We start from the raw sequence: 13371 nt of genomic DNA on the forward strand, positions 1-13371 counted from the left end.
ATTATGTATTGTCTGGTGACCCCTCAAGCAGTATCTCTCTATATACCATTCCTTTCTTTTCTCTGTCTTCCCTTTCTTTTGTTTCTGTCACCAGCAGAGGCTGTTAGCTTTCTCCTTGAGGATATATATATATTTTTAAAACAAAGAAACAAAGTTTATCCAGTCACTGTAGTGACTGTGGATGTGCCAGAGTAGAGCTACTGAATCATGCTAAGATATGTGGGCTTCAGTCACCGGCAAGGTGAGTCGCTGTAGTTGGGACATTATCATGATTTACAGACATGCCCAACAAAATGAGAAACTATGTCCTCAGGCGCTCTTGTTAAATCTGAGTAGGCCAGGGACCTATAGTATTTATTGAACTCCACCTACTAATGCACTGTAGGGTGGAGGATGGGATGAGCATGGAGTGGGGGTGGAGGGAAAAAGAAGAGCCAGACCTAGAGCCTGTTCACAGGGAGCACTGCAGTCCAGGAGGGGAGACGAAAGCATGTGTGTTAGAAACTGCGTTGTAGGGACTTCCCTGGTGGCACAGTGGTTAAGAATCTGCCTGCCATTGCAGGGGACACGGGTTCGAGCCCTGGTCCGGGAAGATCCCACATACTGTGGAGCAACTAGGCCCGTGCTCCACAACTACTGACCCTGCGCTCTAGAGCCCACGAGCCACGACTACTGAGCCCACGTGCCACAACTGCTGAGCCCACGTGCCACAACTACCGAAGCCCACACGCCTAGAGCCCGTGCTCCGCAACAAGAGAAGCCACCGCAGTGAGAAGCCCGCGCACCGCAAGGGAGAGTAGCCCCCGCTCACCGCAACTAGAGGAAGCCCGCACACGACGATGAAGACCCAACGCAGCCAAAAATAAATTAATTTAGAAAAAAAGAAAAAGAAACTGCATTGTAGGGTGGAAGGTGAAAAATGCTTAGGAGTTACTTTGAAAATTTAGAGTAGGAATAGGTGTTTTAGGGAAGTGAGGAGTCTGGGGTGTCAGGGGAGGCCTTTGCTGGAGGAGATAAGCTGGGCTTATCTGGGCTGGACTTTGGAAAAATAGGCCGCTTTTGGACATGGGGAGATGTGGGTGGGAGGAGGTCAATATTCTCAGAAGAAATATCACTAGCAGGATATGAGGTTGGAAAAGTATGTTAAGGGCTAGATTATGAAGGGATTGGTTAAGCATTTGCGTTTTGCTCTGTGGACCGTGGGGTGAGGCTACTGAAAGGTATCAGCCAAGGTAGTGATGTGACTAGAATTGTCTGAGGCCTATTGAAAAGGCTGTATAATGTAGAGAATGGATTTGGGAGGGAACAAGGGAGGGAGGCTGGAGTGGGTGCCATAGCAATTGAAGATGAGTCCTTGGGTAAGGGGCATTGGGGTTGGTGAGGACTGCTGTGAAAGATACTCACTATAGACAGCATAAAAGACAGAACTCTGGAAACCTGTTTTCATGTTGACAAGAGGGCGATATCAAAGATGACTCAAGGGTTCTAGGCCTGGGTGACTCAGATAATGGCTGGGCTGTTAACAGGAAGAAGAGGAACAGATTTGAGAACAAATATCTTGACCTCAGGTGTGGACAGATTTTGCCATGCCCAACCTTTAGGTGGTTATGTCTTAGCAGGCAGTTGGAAGCATTTCCAGTCAGACTGGCGTTTGTGTGAAAATTAGCTAGTGAGCTAATATTTGTTGAATATCTCCTGTGAAGCCAGCCCTATCTGTGATCAGTGCTACACAGAGTGAGGTTTTTTCTTATTTTTAATGCTGTGCTTTTTAAAAAAAAATTATTTAGGCTGCATCGGGTCTTAGTTGCGGCATGTGGACTTTAGTTGCTGCATGTGGACTTCTTAGTTGTGGCATGTGAACTTTTAGTTGTGGTCTTCATGCAGGATCTAGTTCCCTGGCCAAGGATCAAACCCGGGCCCCCTGCATTGGGAGTGCACAGGCTTACCCAGTGGACCACCAAGGGAAGTCCCCAGAGTGAGGTCTTGAAAAACATATTAAGTCACGCCACTGACTTGCAGGCAAGTCTTAACAGAGGTTGAGTCACAATCAGGAAAAATGTATTTCATTTCTATTAAGTACAAGCAACTATTGCTAGGGATGACAAAGTGAGTAACACACAGTCGCAGCCTTAATGGAAGTGGAACCGAGAGGGGAAGGCAAAGTTTCTCATAAAAGCATGCTTATTGTGCTTTATAGTTTAGTAACTTTTCTCTTTTGCATTGATGCTTAGTGGCACTACCGTCCAGCCGAACTCAAGCCCATAACCTAGTAATCATCCCTGACTTCCCCCTAAGTCTGTAGTCAGTCACCAAATCCTGTGACTCTTAGAAAGCTCTCACATACGTTCTTCCCTTTCTGCTGTCATTCTGGTAGTTCATGCTAGTGGCTGTCAACCTGGAGAACCCTGCATATTGGAATCACCTGGGGAGTTTTTAAAAAGTCAGATTTTTGCATCACTCAGCTTCAGTGAAGATCAGTATATCCCCCAAAACATTTTTTTCAAACTGAGCCAGTATTGAATAAAAGAGGGTTTTACTGAATCTTTTTTTTTTTTTTTGCGGTATGTGGGCTCTCACTGTTGTGGCCTCTCCCGTTGCGGAGCACAGGCTCCGGACGCGCAGGCTCAGCGGCCATGGCTCACTGGCCCAGCCGCTCCGCGGCATGTGGGATCCTCCTGGACCGGGGCACGAACCCGTGTCCCCTGCATTGGCAGGCGGACTCTTCAGCCACTGCGCCACCAGGGAAGCCCTACTGAATCATTTTTTAAACAAATATAACTATGTGCATATACACACATATACATAAAATAAGGTCATCTTTCCTAACTACGAAGTCCTGAGTAATTGGTTTTATTTGTAAACTGGGGTAAAAGGATTTTTGAAAGCAAACTTTTGTTAAATAATGGCTTTTGGACGTTGTCAGTGCATTTGAGTTATGACAGAATTGCTAGACTTTTTAAAGTGTGAAAAGTCAAAATGTGAAATGTCTCTTAGCACCATTATGTTTTCAGTAATATCCAAACTTTGTGTGAACTGGGAGTGTACAGACTGGCAGGGGTATCTTACTATTCTTTGGAATCTCCTCCCGATGGTATTGCTGTCTTCTTTCCCCTTCCCTTCCTCTTTTTTTTTTTTTTTTTTTGGCCTAGCTGTGCAGCTTGCGGGATCTCAGTTCCCTGACCGGGGATTGAACCCTTGCCACAGCAGTGAAAGCCCGGAATCCTAACCACTAAGCAGCCAGGAATTCCTTCCCTTCCTTTTTTCATTAGGGTATTTTGTGAACTTGAATTCTCAACAGTAAATGTATCCACTTATTTCTTATTCTCCATTACACAATTTTCCCATAGTTAGCACTCTTGGTTAGTGAATATTCAGTAATCCCAGTGAAAGAAAAATGACATCTTTAGTATGACAGGTTTAGGAAAGTAGTAGTGGTAGTAATTCATCACCTGTGAGGAGCTTATCTTTTCTGGTGCCAGCAAAGAAGATAGTATTTTCTGGGACTTTGATACATGCTTTAATGAAATATTGTTATGTGGAAGACTCTAATATATGTCTGAAACAAAAATTATTCTTGTAGTTCTCAAAATGAGATGTTATCAGAGCTTTTACGATCATTTTTCTTGTATCTAATGGACATAGTTAAAGCAGAGTAGGGATAAAGTTGGTAATTAAAGGATTATACAAAGAACACTAATTCACTGCTAAAATTGGAACTAGAAAGTAAGAACTACAGAAGTGTAGAGGAAGGAAATGTCAGGGTTTTGTTAATCTAAAAAGATTTAATGAATACAGTGTGGGTTAGTATTGGAGTAGGCAGAGGGGAGTAGAAATCACATGTAAGGTAGGGAATGGAAAGAACATTTAATTTCTAAATCAGTGAATTAATAATAAATACGTGTTTGATGTCCTGACATTAGAGCTGAAAATAGGTAGCATGGTACAGTGGGATGAGCATGGGCTTTGGCTTAAGATCTTAAATCATGATATAGAACATTTTTATAATCTTAAAAAATTTCCTTGAACTCCTTTGCATTCATTCAGTCCCATTCCCTTGACCTCTGGCAACCACTGATCTGCTTTTCTACCACAAAGCCTAAACTATTTACTATCTGGCCCTTCACAGAAAAAGTTTGCCAACTCCTGACCTAGAAGGAAGAGTCTTACAAGGATCATTGTTGGTTCTTTTTCTGACTGTCCCATGACTTGCTGATTAAAAAAATATATATATATATATATTGCAGTTGATGTTGGTCTCTTTTTTAGGCTGTTAATAGTGAATGTAGATTTTTTTTTGTCTCAGGCATCTTTGGTTAGGTCAAGAGTGATGAATTATAGAGAGCTCATCAAAATGTCTCACCTCCAACTGCGTTGGTGAAGAGCAAATGGGTATTGTTTGGAAAGAAACATGATTAAAATATAATGCAAGTGCTGACATTCTTCACCGATACTTAGCATAGCTCTTTCGGCAAAACTGTAGGTTTATCTATTATTTAAATTTCTAGGCTTATTTTTCAAAAGGAAAGTTGGAGGAAGAGAAAGAAGAAGCCACAGCTGAAAACTAGTCACTTGATAAAGAAGTGGTAGTAAACCTTTAAACTAGACACTGTTCTAAATAATTTAATCTATCTTAACTCAATTACTCCTCTCAGCACTCTGAGACACCATTATTATTGCCACTTTCCACCTGTGAAAATCGAAGCACAGAGAAGAGTAAGTGACTTGCCAAGGTCACACAGCTGGTAGTGGGCAGGCCAGGGTTTCAGCCCAGTCAAGTGAGGCTCCAGAGTACACTCTTTTTTTTTTTTTTTTTTTTTTTTTTTTTGTGGCCGCTCAGCATGTGGGATCTTAGTTCCCCGACCAGGGATTGAACCCATGTCCCCTGCAGTGGAAGCACGGATTCTTAACCACTGGACCACCAGGGAAGTCCCAGAGTACACTCTCTTAAGGACTGTATCGTGTTGCCTTTCTAAGAATTGTAATAAGTAACATTTATTGACCACTTACTGCAAGGCAGGTAATCTTCTAAGGTCTTTGTATGTATTAGAATGTTTAATGTTCACAACATACTTAACATATGAGGAGAAGGAAGGCTTTGCGTAAAGTGTCAAAACTAGAAAGTGCTGGGCCTGGGATCTGATCCCAGTCAGTCTACCTCCAGAGCCTGTGCTCCTCACCACTGTACTATGCTGTAGATTCTCTCTCCATTATTGCTCAGAATGGTACTTGTATACTTTTTCCTATAAGAACTCTACAGCTTGGTGGTACTTCAAGGACACATTTGTATTGCCGTTTGCAAGCAGACACAATGCCCACAGAATAATATCTCAGTCTTGGGTGCTCTCTCCATTATACTGTGAAATGGTGTGGCAGTTGCAATACCACTGGTAGGTGCACCTGGGATCAGGGTTTCCTCCTACAAAAGATGCTGGGCGGGGAGCATCTCTGATACCATGAATGAGAGCCCTATATCCTAAAGCCCTCCTTTCATCTTGCCTCTTCTCTTTGTAATTTACATAACCCTTGTAATTTATGTCTCGTGTTGTTAGGGAACTGTTGACCGAAACAATGTCAGGGTGGAGGTTGCAGGTAGAAATTTGTGTCAGTAATTCTGGAGAGAGACTAGGGTTATTGCTGTAGATTTTGGATTTACGTGTGTATAACTGATATCCAAAGAAATTTACAAGGATTCCTTGAGAAGGTGTTTGAAACAGAACTTTTATGATCTTTAAGGGTTAAAGGAGTTGGTAACTTTCTACTCTTGAAGGCAAATGTCCTCATAATTCCCCCACATGAATCTGTATCCAGATTCTTTGTGACTGTTAGCTTTGTTCTTTTCCCTCCTGTTTGTGAGTTCCTGTAGATACTACTTTGATTCTATATTTGGTACTCCTTTGGTGCTATCAGTACATTATTTGTTTGGAAGAGGTGCAAATTAGACTGCCCTTTTAAAAGACTCTCAAAGAGGCAACTGCTGATCTACTATAATGCTTAGTTCATAGCAGGTGCTTCATAAATACTTGCAGAGTGATAGTTTAAGTGAAATGGAAATGCAGAGTATTTACGGATGCTATAGTCTTGATGGAGTGGAGCTCTTGAGCAAAAGGTTGGCTAGAATATGGTGTGATTGAAACCAAGGTTAAAGGATTCAGTTTGCTTCAGGGAAGAAAAATCTGCAGTCGACAGCCACAGGCTTATACCCTGTGAAAACTTGGAAGCTATCTCTTGGGCAAGTGGGATGTGACTGTAGCCACTAGTTTGAACTAGCAAGATAAGGTGTCCTCTGGCCATCCATTTAGTTGACTTAGGGAGAGGCAGGTGAGTGGTGCCAGTGACTTTTATGGAGGACAAGACTAGGTTTTGCCTTCTAATTATTTGTATTTCTCCTAGAGCCTAGTATTATGCCTGTTGCACAAACCCGTTGACTGATAATAGTTTAGAAGGAAAATCTGACCAAGAAAACAAAAGACGGAAGCCTTTTCCTTACATTTTCTGGACCCAGTATGCTACAAGCAGAGGCTTTATTTAAATCTTTTGGAGTAAAATATCACTTGTCTGGAGTGTCTTTCCTTGCGCTGGCTTAAGCCAGGTGGTCTTGCTCCATGCTCAGTTTGCATCCCCTGTCAGAGTGCTGTCAGGTTTTATCGATTTGTCTTGTTTAATTGCCCATCTTCTCTATTACCCTGTGACTTTGTAAAAAAACATGTGCCGAGATGGTTTTCTTTACTTTGACACTGGCACTGCATAGGTGCTTAATAACTTTTTAATGAATGACTAGGTTATACAGCTGTCTTCCTAGGAGATGAAAACCTTTGAACAAGTCAATGAATGAACAGAAAAATTGCAGTTCAGTCGGTCTTCTATCTAAACAGTAGTATTCCCAGAGCAGTCTTTGTATGACTTGGGGAGGTACGCTCTGGGGGCTGAACTTTTTCCCCAGGCTAGTCATCCCCATACCTGGGGTAGTCTTAAAAGTGCTATGTATTTCCTGTGACCCCACTCCCAATCTACTGAATTTGGGCACGCTCTCTCTGTTTAGTTCAAACTGCCTAAGTGATTCTTACGCAGCCAGTTTGGGAGTAATGTCATCAAACACAGTCTGAGGCAAGAGGTGGGTAGGCTGCTGGTCGTGGACCTGTCCCCTTTCTGCTCCTTGGTTCACTGTCTGGGAATTGAGCCAAAAGAGATGATCTTTAGGCTCCTTCCCTTCCTAAAGTTTTGTGATATATAAAAACCCTTACACTTGGGTATTAGAAAATTATTTATTTTTCCTCATACTTGTAATTGTTTTCCATAATCTTTAAAATTTGTGTAAAATAGTATATTTACTTTGTAAGTGCACGTAGATTTAAAATTCAAATAATATTACAAGACTTAAAACAAAAAATAAATTTGCTACCCCTCAGACCCACTCCGCAGACCACTTTCCACTCTTCTCTGTTTACCTCTAAGTGATAATACTGCCATTTCTAGATTGATCAATTATAGACATTGACTGACTTTTTCCTAGGGTAGATTAGGAGTTGCCTCTTTGAGAGCTTTTTTTAAGGTACAGCCTAACTTACACCTCTTTCAAATGAATAGTAGTGATGATTTTTTAAAGCATGTTAGGCTTTACTTTTTGCTTCGGGAATTGTCACTGCAGACTTGCTATACGAGGTGATGCAGTGTTTAAAGTAGCTCGTTCAGTAGTTAGCGGTGTTTCCATTTCTGTTTTTACTTTTGTTCATCACCTCATCCTTCTGATAATGTCCTGTTGATTTGCCATGATTTTAATTGATCAATCTTAATTCCTAAGTCAATAAAACATTTGAAACTCATTCTGCTTTTCATGACTCAAAAAAAATGTTGTGTAAGCAGTTATAATAGTTTAAACTATTTATCCAATAATTATGTGATTGTGAAATGCAAAGAGGAGGGTGGAGGCAATGCTGACAGTTTTGAGTGCATGTGCAAGTTAACAGTAGTTTTCATTGAATTTTTACTACAGCACTGAGTAGTAGATTCCTGCCCGCCCCCCATCTTACATATAAAGAAACTGAAGCTCAGAGAAATGAATTGCCCATGGTCCCCATAGCTAGTTACTAGAAGGATTTAGATCCCCATTGCTTGGACTCCAGAATCCACTACAGGTGTATATGAATTTTTTTAAACTGTTTAATTGAAGCATAAGATACGTGCAGAGAGCAAAGCATTAGTATAGAGCTCAATGAATTACCAAAATAAAACAGGAATGTAACCATTACTAAGTTAAACAACAACAAAAAAGGATGTTACCAGCATCCCAGAGGGCACCCCTCATGTGCCCTCCCAATTACCACTCTCCGCCCATTCCTCCAAAGATAACCGTTATCGTGACACCATAGATTGATTTTGCTACGAGTGTTAGCAGTTTTTGGACATAACTTGAAGCTACTCCTTAATTCATATGTCCTTTTACATTTTCTGTTACCACATGTAGAAAATGAGTGCCAGTTTTTCTTTAAAGAGACCCACCAACTCCATTTTTTTACAGGAAGAAAAAAAGTATAAATTTTGTACAGTCACATGAATTTATTGCTTTGTGTTAAATGTGTCCCTGTTTTAGGTAAATAATTGCAATTTCATGGCTCTTTAGTCCGAGTAACTATGAAGAACTCTTTAAAACCAGTGATTTGTCACACCAGAATAGAAGTGTAGACGTGAGTCCTACTGAAGGGGTTTTGTGTAAATGTAATGTTAAGTTTGAAAAATATTGCAATAGGATCATTGTAAGTACTGTTTGCCTTTAGCCAGTGTTTTTTAAAACAATATTTGGTTTAACGGTTAGTAGGCCAAATAATTGCAGTATTTTGAAAAAAAATTAGTTTTAGGAATTCTCATCTGATATGTAACTCATGAGCACAGTGATCATTTTAGCAGTTGTAAGCAAATTTTCATCTTGCAAGTGCCTTCTTTATTTTCCTAAGAATACTGATTTATACCTGAGATAGCCAGGTTTTTGACTCCAGGCATTTATTTAATGTGGATTCTCTAGATGAAGGGGAAAAATTCCCTACTGTATGTATGAAGAAGATAGGCTATTAGTATTTAAGTATTTAAACACATTTCTCTTTAAATATTTTTTTATAATTATGAAAAGAGAACACATTTGTTGTAGAATACCTGAAATGTGCAGGAAAGTGCAAAGAAGAGAAAAATCTGCTGATATTTTGTGGTATTTGTCTTTTTGTTCCTCATATATGTGAATGTTTTTAATAAAATTGGGCTTATAAAATGTGTTGTTTCTCAGCCTCCTTTTTTCTGTTAATATTTATAATTTGAAAATGCATGTTTATTACATATTTCTTTGAAAACATTAATAGTTGCATAATAACTTCAAACTCATGTGTCACTTTATTTAACCATTCCTTTGTTTTTTTAAGTGGGAAGGTCAGTTTTTGAGTTGGGGTAGGGTTAGAGTCATGTGAGTGAACTGGAGACATCCAGGATTCCTCCCACATTTCTTCTTCAGGTAACTAGGATAGATGCTGGTGTCATTTATTAATATAGGGGCCATACAAAGGAAGAGCAAATTTGCTCGAAGCTTTGTTTTGGGGATAGAGAACTTGACGTGCCCGTGGGCCGCTAGGGAGAAATGTCTGTCGGGCAGATGGATAGTTGAAGCTAAGAAGAGAGATCTGCACTGGAGAGAGGGATCTACGGACCACTGGTGCTAGATTTGGTATCAACCACAGGCCAAAGATCTGCTGCCTTGGGAGATCACACGGTGGAGAAGAGGGCCAAGGATAGACCCCCTGGGGAGTGTCAGTGGTCAAGTGTTCGGAGGGATGCAGAGAAGCACGTGGAAGAGACAGAGCACCAGAACTGGAGAGAAGGTGGCATTGTGGTTGCTGAAAGAAGAGAAGAAAAGAGGGATGGACAGTAGTGTCCTGAGTCATGTTACAGAGGTGTGGGAGGAGACCCACTGGCAAGTGTCTGTTGGGCTTGGCAATTAGAAGGTCATCAGTGAGAGAAGTTTCAAGGGAGTGGTGGGGACAGAAGGAGGGAGTGGCAGGGGAATAGTGGGTGAGGAAATGTGTGTGGTAGATAGAGCTGGAAGAGCAGAGGTGGGACGGATGTGTGGAAGGAGAGTTTTGTTTTTACTGGGTGTAGACCTGGACAGCTTTATGTGCTGATGAGAAGGGCCCAGCTGAAAGAGATTGAAGTTGCTGGAGGAGGGGGGTTGATGATCAAGCAGAGGACCAGAGGAGAGTGGTGGGTTTGGAGCAGAGGTGGAGGGATTAAGCTTGGATAGGAGGGAGATTGTTTCACTGAGAAAGCATGGGGTAGATGGGAGTAGCTGCTGGCACGGTGGGGGTCACTGGCAGTAGTTCAGTTTTCTCAAGACATTGGCCAAGAATGAGGCAGATTGGGTGGGAGATGGGCTTGAGGGCGGTGTCAAGATTTGGAATATCTGTGGTGGGGAGTAGGGGGTGGATGGACCGAAGCCCAGAGAATAACCATAGCAGCACTGTGGTTCCCTAGATACGATGATTTATGCAAGGTTGCATGAATCCCCACCAAAGTTCCAGGGAAAGGTAGAGAGAAGTCTCTTGACTGCTTGCGTCCTCAGGGGAGTCTTCCCTGATGTCCGAAGTTAAATTTCTTTATTATAGGTTCTCATAGCTCTGTTCTTTTCTTCTAGTACTCATTAGAGTTGTAGTTTTGCATTTGGTTCTTGCAATTGTTATTTTAATTATAAAAGTTTACTTTCCCCGGTAACTAAAAGCTCTGAGGAAAGATATGTCTGATTTTGCTTACCACTGTAGTGTCTGGCACCTCGTAGCTACTCGGTAAATGTTTTTTGAATTTAATGAATCAAATACGGTGGTTCTCGGGCTTCCCTGGTGGCGCAGTGGTTGAGAATCTGCCTGCTAATGCAGGGGACACGGGTTCGAGCCCTGGTCTGGGAGGATCCCACATGCCACGGAACAACTAGGCCCGTGAGCCACAACTACTGAGCCTGCGTGTCTGGAGCCTGTGCTCCGCAACAAGAGAGGCCGCGATAGTGAGAGGCCCGCGCACCGCAATGAAGAGTGGCCCCCACTTGCCACAACTAGAGAAAGCCCTGGCACAGAAACGAAGACCCAACACAGCAAAAATAAATTAATTAAAAAAAATACATTGGTTCTCAACCTTTTAAATCTGCCCCAGCACACCTGTGGAATATTACTTTCTTCCATCTGAACCGTTATTGACTGCCCTGAGGCTTCCTGAGGGAGAGCAGGTGTCAGGTAGTGTGGGGTAGTGGTTAATAGATCACAGGCCCTGGAATGAGAATGCCTGGGCTCATGTCCCAGCCCCACCTCTCATCAGCTTCGTGACCTTGGGCAAATTCTTAATCTGTGGCCCAGTGTCCTCATCTGAAAAGTGTGGCTAGTAATAGTACCTGCCCCATGGGGTTGTCATGAATCTTGCATGAGAGTTCACGGAAAGCTTGTAGAACAGCATGTGATATGTAGAAGTTACTTATTACTGCTAGTGGTTTGAAAAAGCCTCCCAAGTAATTTTGATAATCATTCCTGAGACTCCATATATTAAATATTGATCTTCAGGGAAACTGGGAAGACATCCCTGGACTGTGATGGCACCCTGAAACAAAAGCATTCTTGGTCTTGTAGGAGTATCAGTAAGAAATAGTAGGAATGTCACGTGACTACAGTTGGCCCTTGAACAACTCCAGGGGCTAGGAACACCTACGTTCCGGCACGGTGGAAAATATTCATGTAATTGGTAGCCCTCCGTGACCTTGGTTCCTCCATATCTTCGGATTCAGCCAACAGCGGATGGTGTAGTACTGTATACATTTACTAATGAAACATATCTGTGTGTAAGTAGACCCACACAGTTCAACCCCGTGTTCAAGGGTCAGCTGTAGTCATTTCGGTAGCCATCCTGGCTGCGGGATGAGGGATGGGTGGATGCTGTCTGCTTTTACACCTGCTGTGGTAAACTTGATTTTTTGTCTCCTCTGCAGAGGAGGTGGCCAAGTTGGAGAAGCACTTGATGCTTCTCCGACAGGAGTATGTCAAGCTGCAGAAGAAATTGGCAGAGACAGAGAAGAGATGCACCCTTTTGGCTGCGCAAGCAAACAAGGAAAGCAGCAAAGAGTCCTTCATCAGCCGCCTGCTGACGATTGTGGCCGACCTCTACGAGCAGGAGCAGTATAGGTGAGCTCCTGGCACTGGGCCAGTGTGGGGAAGCAAGCCCTTTTGCTTTATTCACAGGCTACATTGCAGCTTCTCCTCTTACTGACTTTCTTCCCAAGTTTATTTCTCTCTACTAGTTGACCAGCCTTTAGTCTCTGGAATGTAGGCCCCTTGAGGCAAGATTTTGTCTCTTTTGTTTGCTGCTTGTATTCAGTACAGAGTATAGGAGTGATGGTGATAGCATCGCTGGCATAGATAGGAATTAGCTTACAGGTCCAGGGATTCAGAGGGGAGAGGTCACTTTCTCTTGAGCTGGTCAAAGAGGGCATCTTGGAACTAGTGGGTAGTGTAGCGTGATGGTTGAGGGTGGACTTTGGAGCCACACAGCCTGTGTTAGAAGCTCAGCTGGCCACTTACTGGCTATGTGACCTGGAGCTATATGACATGCCTCAGCCTCCTAATCTGTAAAATGGGGATAATAATACGACTGTTTACCTTAGGGTTGTTGTGAGGATTAAATTAATAAACTACTGTTTAAGCACCTAGAACAACAGTCTAGCATATAGTAAGTGCTCAGTTTTTACTTGTTATTAAAACAGTATTGTTATTAAATGAGTTTTGAGGTAAAGGTTAAAGGCTGAGTAGGATTTAATAGATAAAGGCAGTGATATTACTAGTAGAGGGAGTGGCTGAGAATAGGCTCAAACGTGGGAACCTGCGGAGGATTTAGAGGACAGTGAGGGGCCCATTTTAGGGTTCATGTCCATGTAGGGGAGCACTGGGAGAGGTGGGTAAGTTAGGGTGGATTGGGGATGCCACGGTGAGGAATTTGGACTTGATCCTCTAGGAAGTGTGGAACAGTGTTTTTGAGTTAATAGGACTATCATAATCAAAGTGGTGTTTTAGGCAGATTAGTCTGGTAACATCGTATAGATGAAATTATAAAGAGACAAGAGCAGCCATGATGTTGTCGTAAATAGTCCAGGCTGGAAGTGATGAAGGACTGAGCTGGGATGTGGTTGTGGAAAAGAAACATGGACATGAATGTGTGTGGAAGGAAGGATTTGCCTACTAGGGAGAAGGATGATTGGATTAGATGATTAAAATTTTGAAATTATGACATTTAAAATAGATCAAAATCCAGGATTGCCATCTACCATCTTAATCATTTCTAAAAGAAAAGAAAAAATTAATACCAAAA

The 13371-nt window shown here is 42.2% G+C and overlaps 1 protein-coding gene across 1 annotated transcript in view; it reads left to right on the forward strand.

Moving 5' to 3' along the window:
- Positions 1–207: 207 nt before the first annotated feature.
- The window catches only part of ANKFY1 (ankyrin repeat and FYVE domain containing 1), a 68175-nt gene continuing 55011 nt past the window's right edge, over positions 208–13371 (forward strand). Inside the window, exons 1-2 of the mRNA XM_007454250.1 lie at positions 208–241; positions 11999–12191. Coding sequence (XP_007454312.1) covers positions 208–241; positions 11999–12191 — 227 coding nt within the window. The remainder of the gene's footprint in view (positions 242–11998; positions 12192–13371) is intronic.

This window comes from Lipotes vexillifer, unplaced genomic scaffold (assembly GCF_000442215.2).
Source record: "Lipotes vexillifer unplaced genomic scaffold, Lipotes_vexillifer_v1.1 scaffold680, whole genome shotgun sequence".
NCBI classification, from domain to species: domain Eukaryota; kingdom Metazoa; phylum Chordata; class Mammalia; order Artiodactyla; family Lipotidae; genus Lipotes; species Lipotes vexillifer.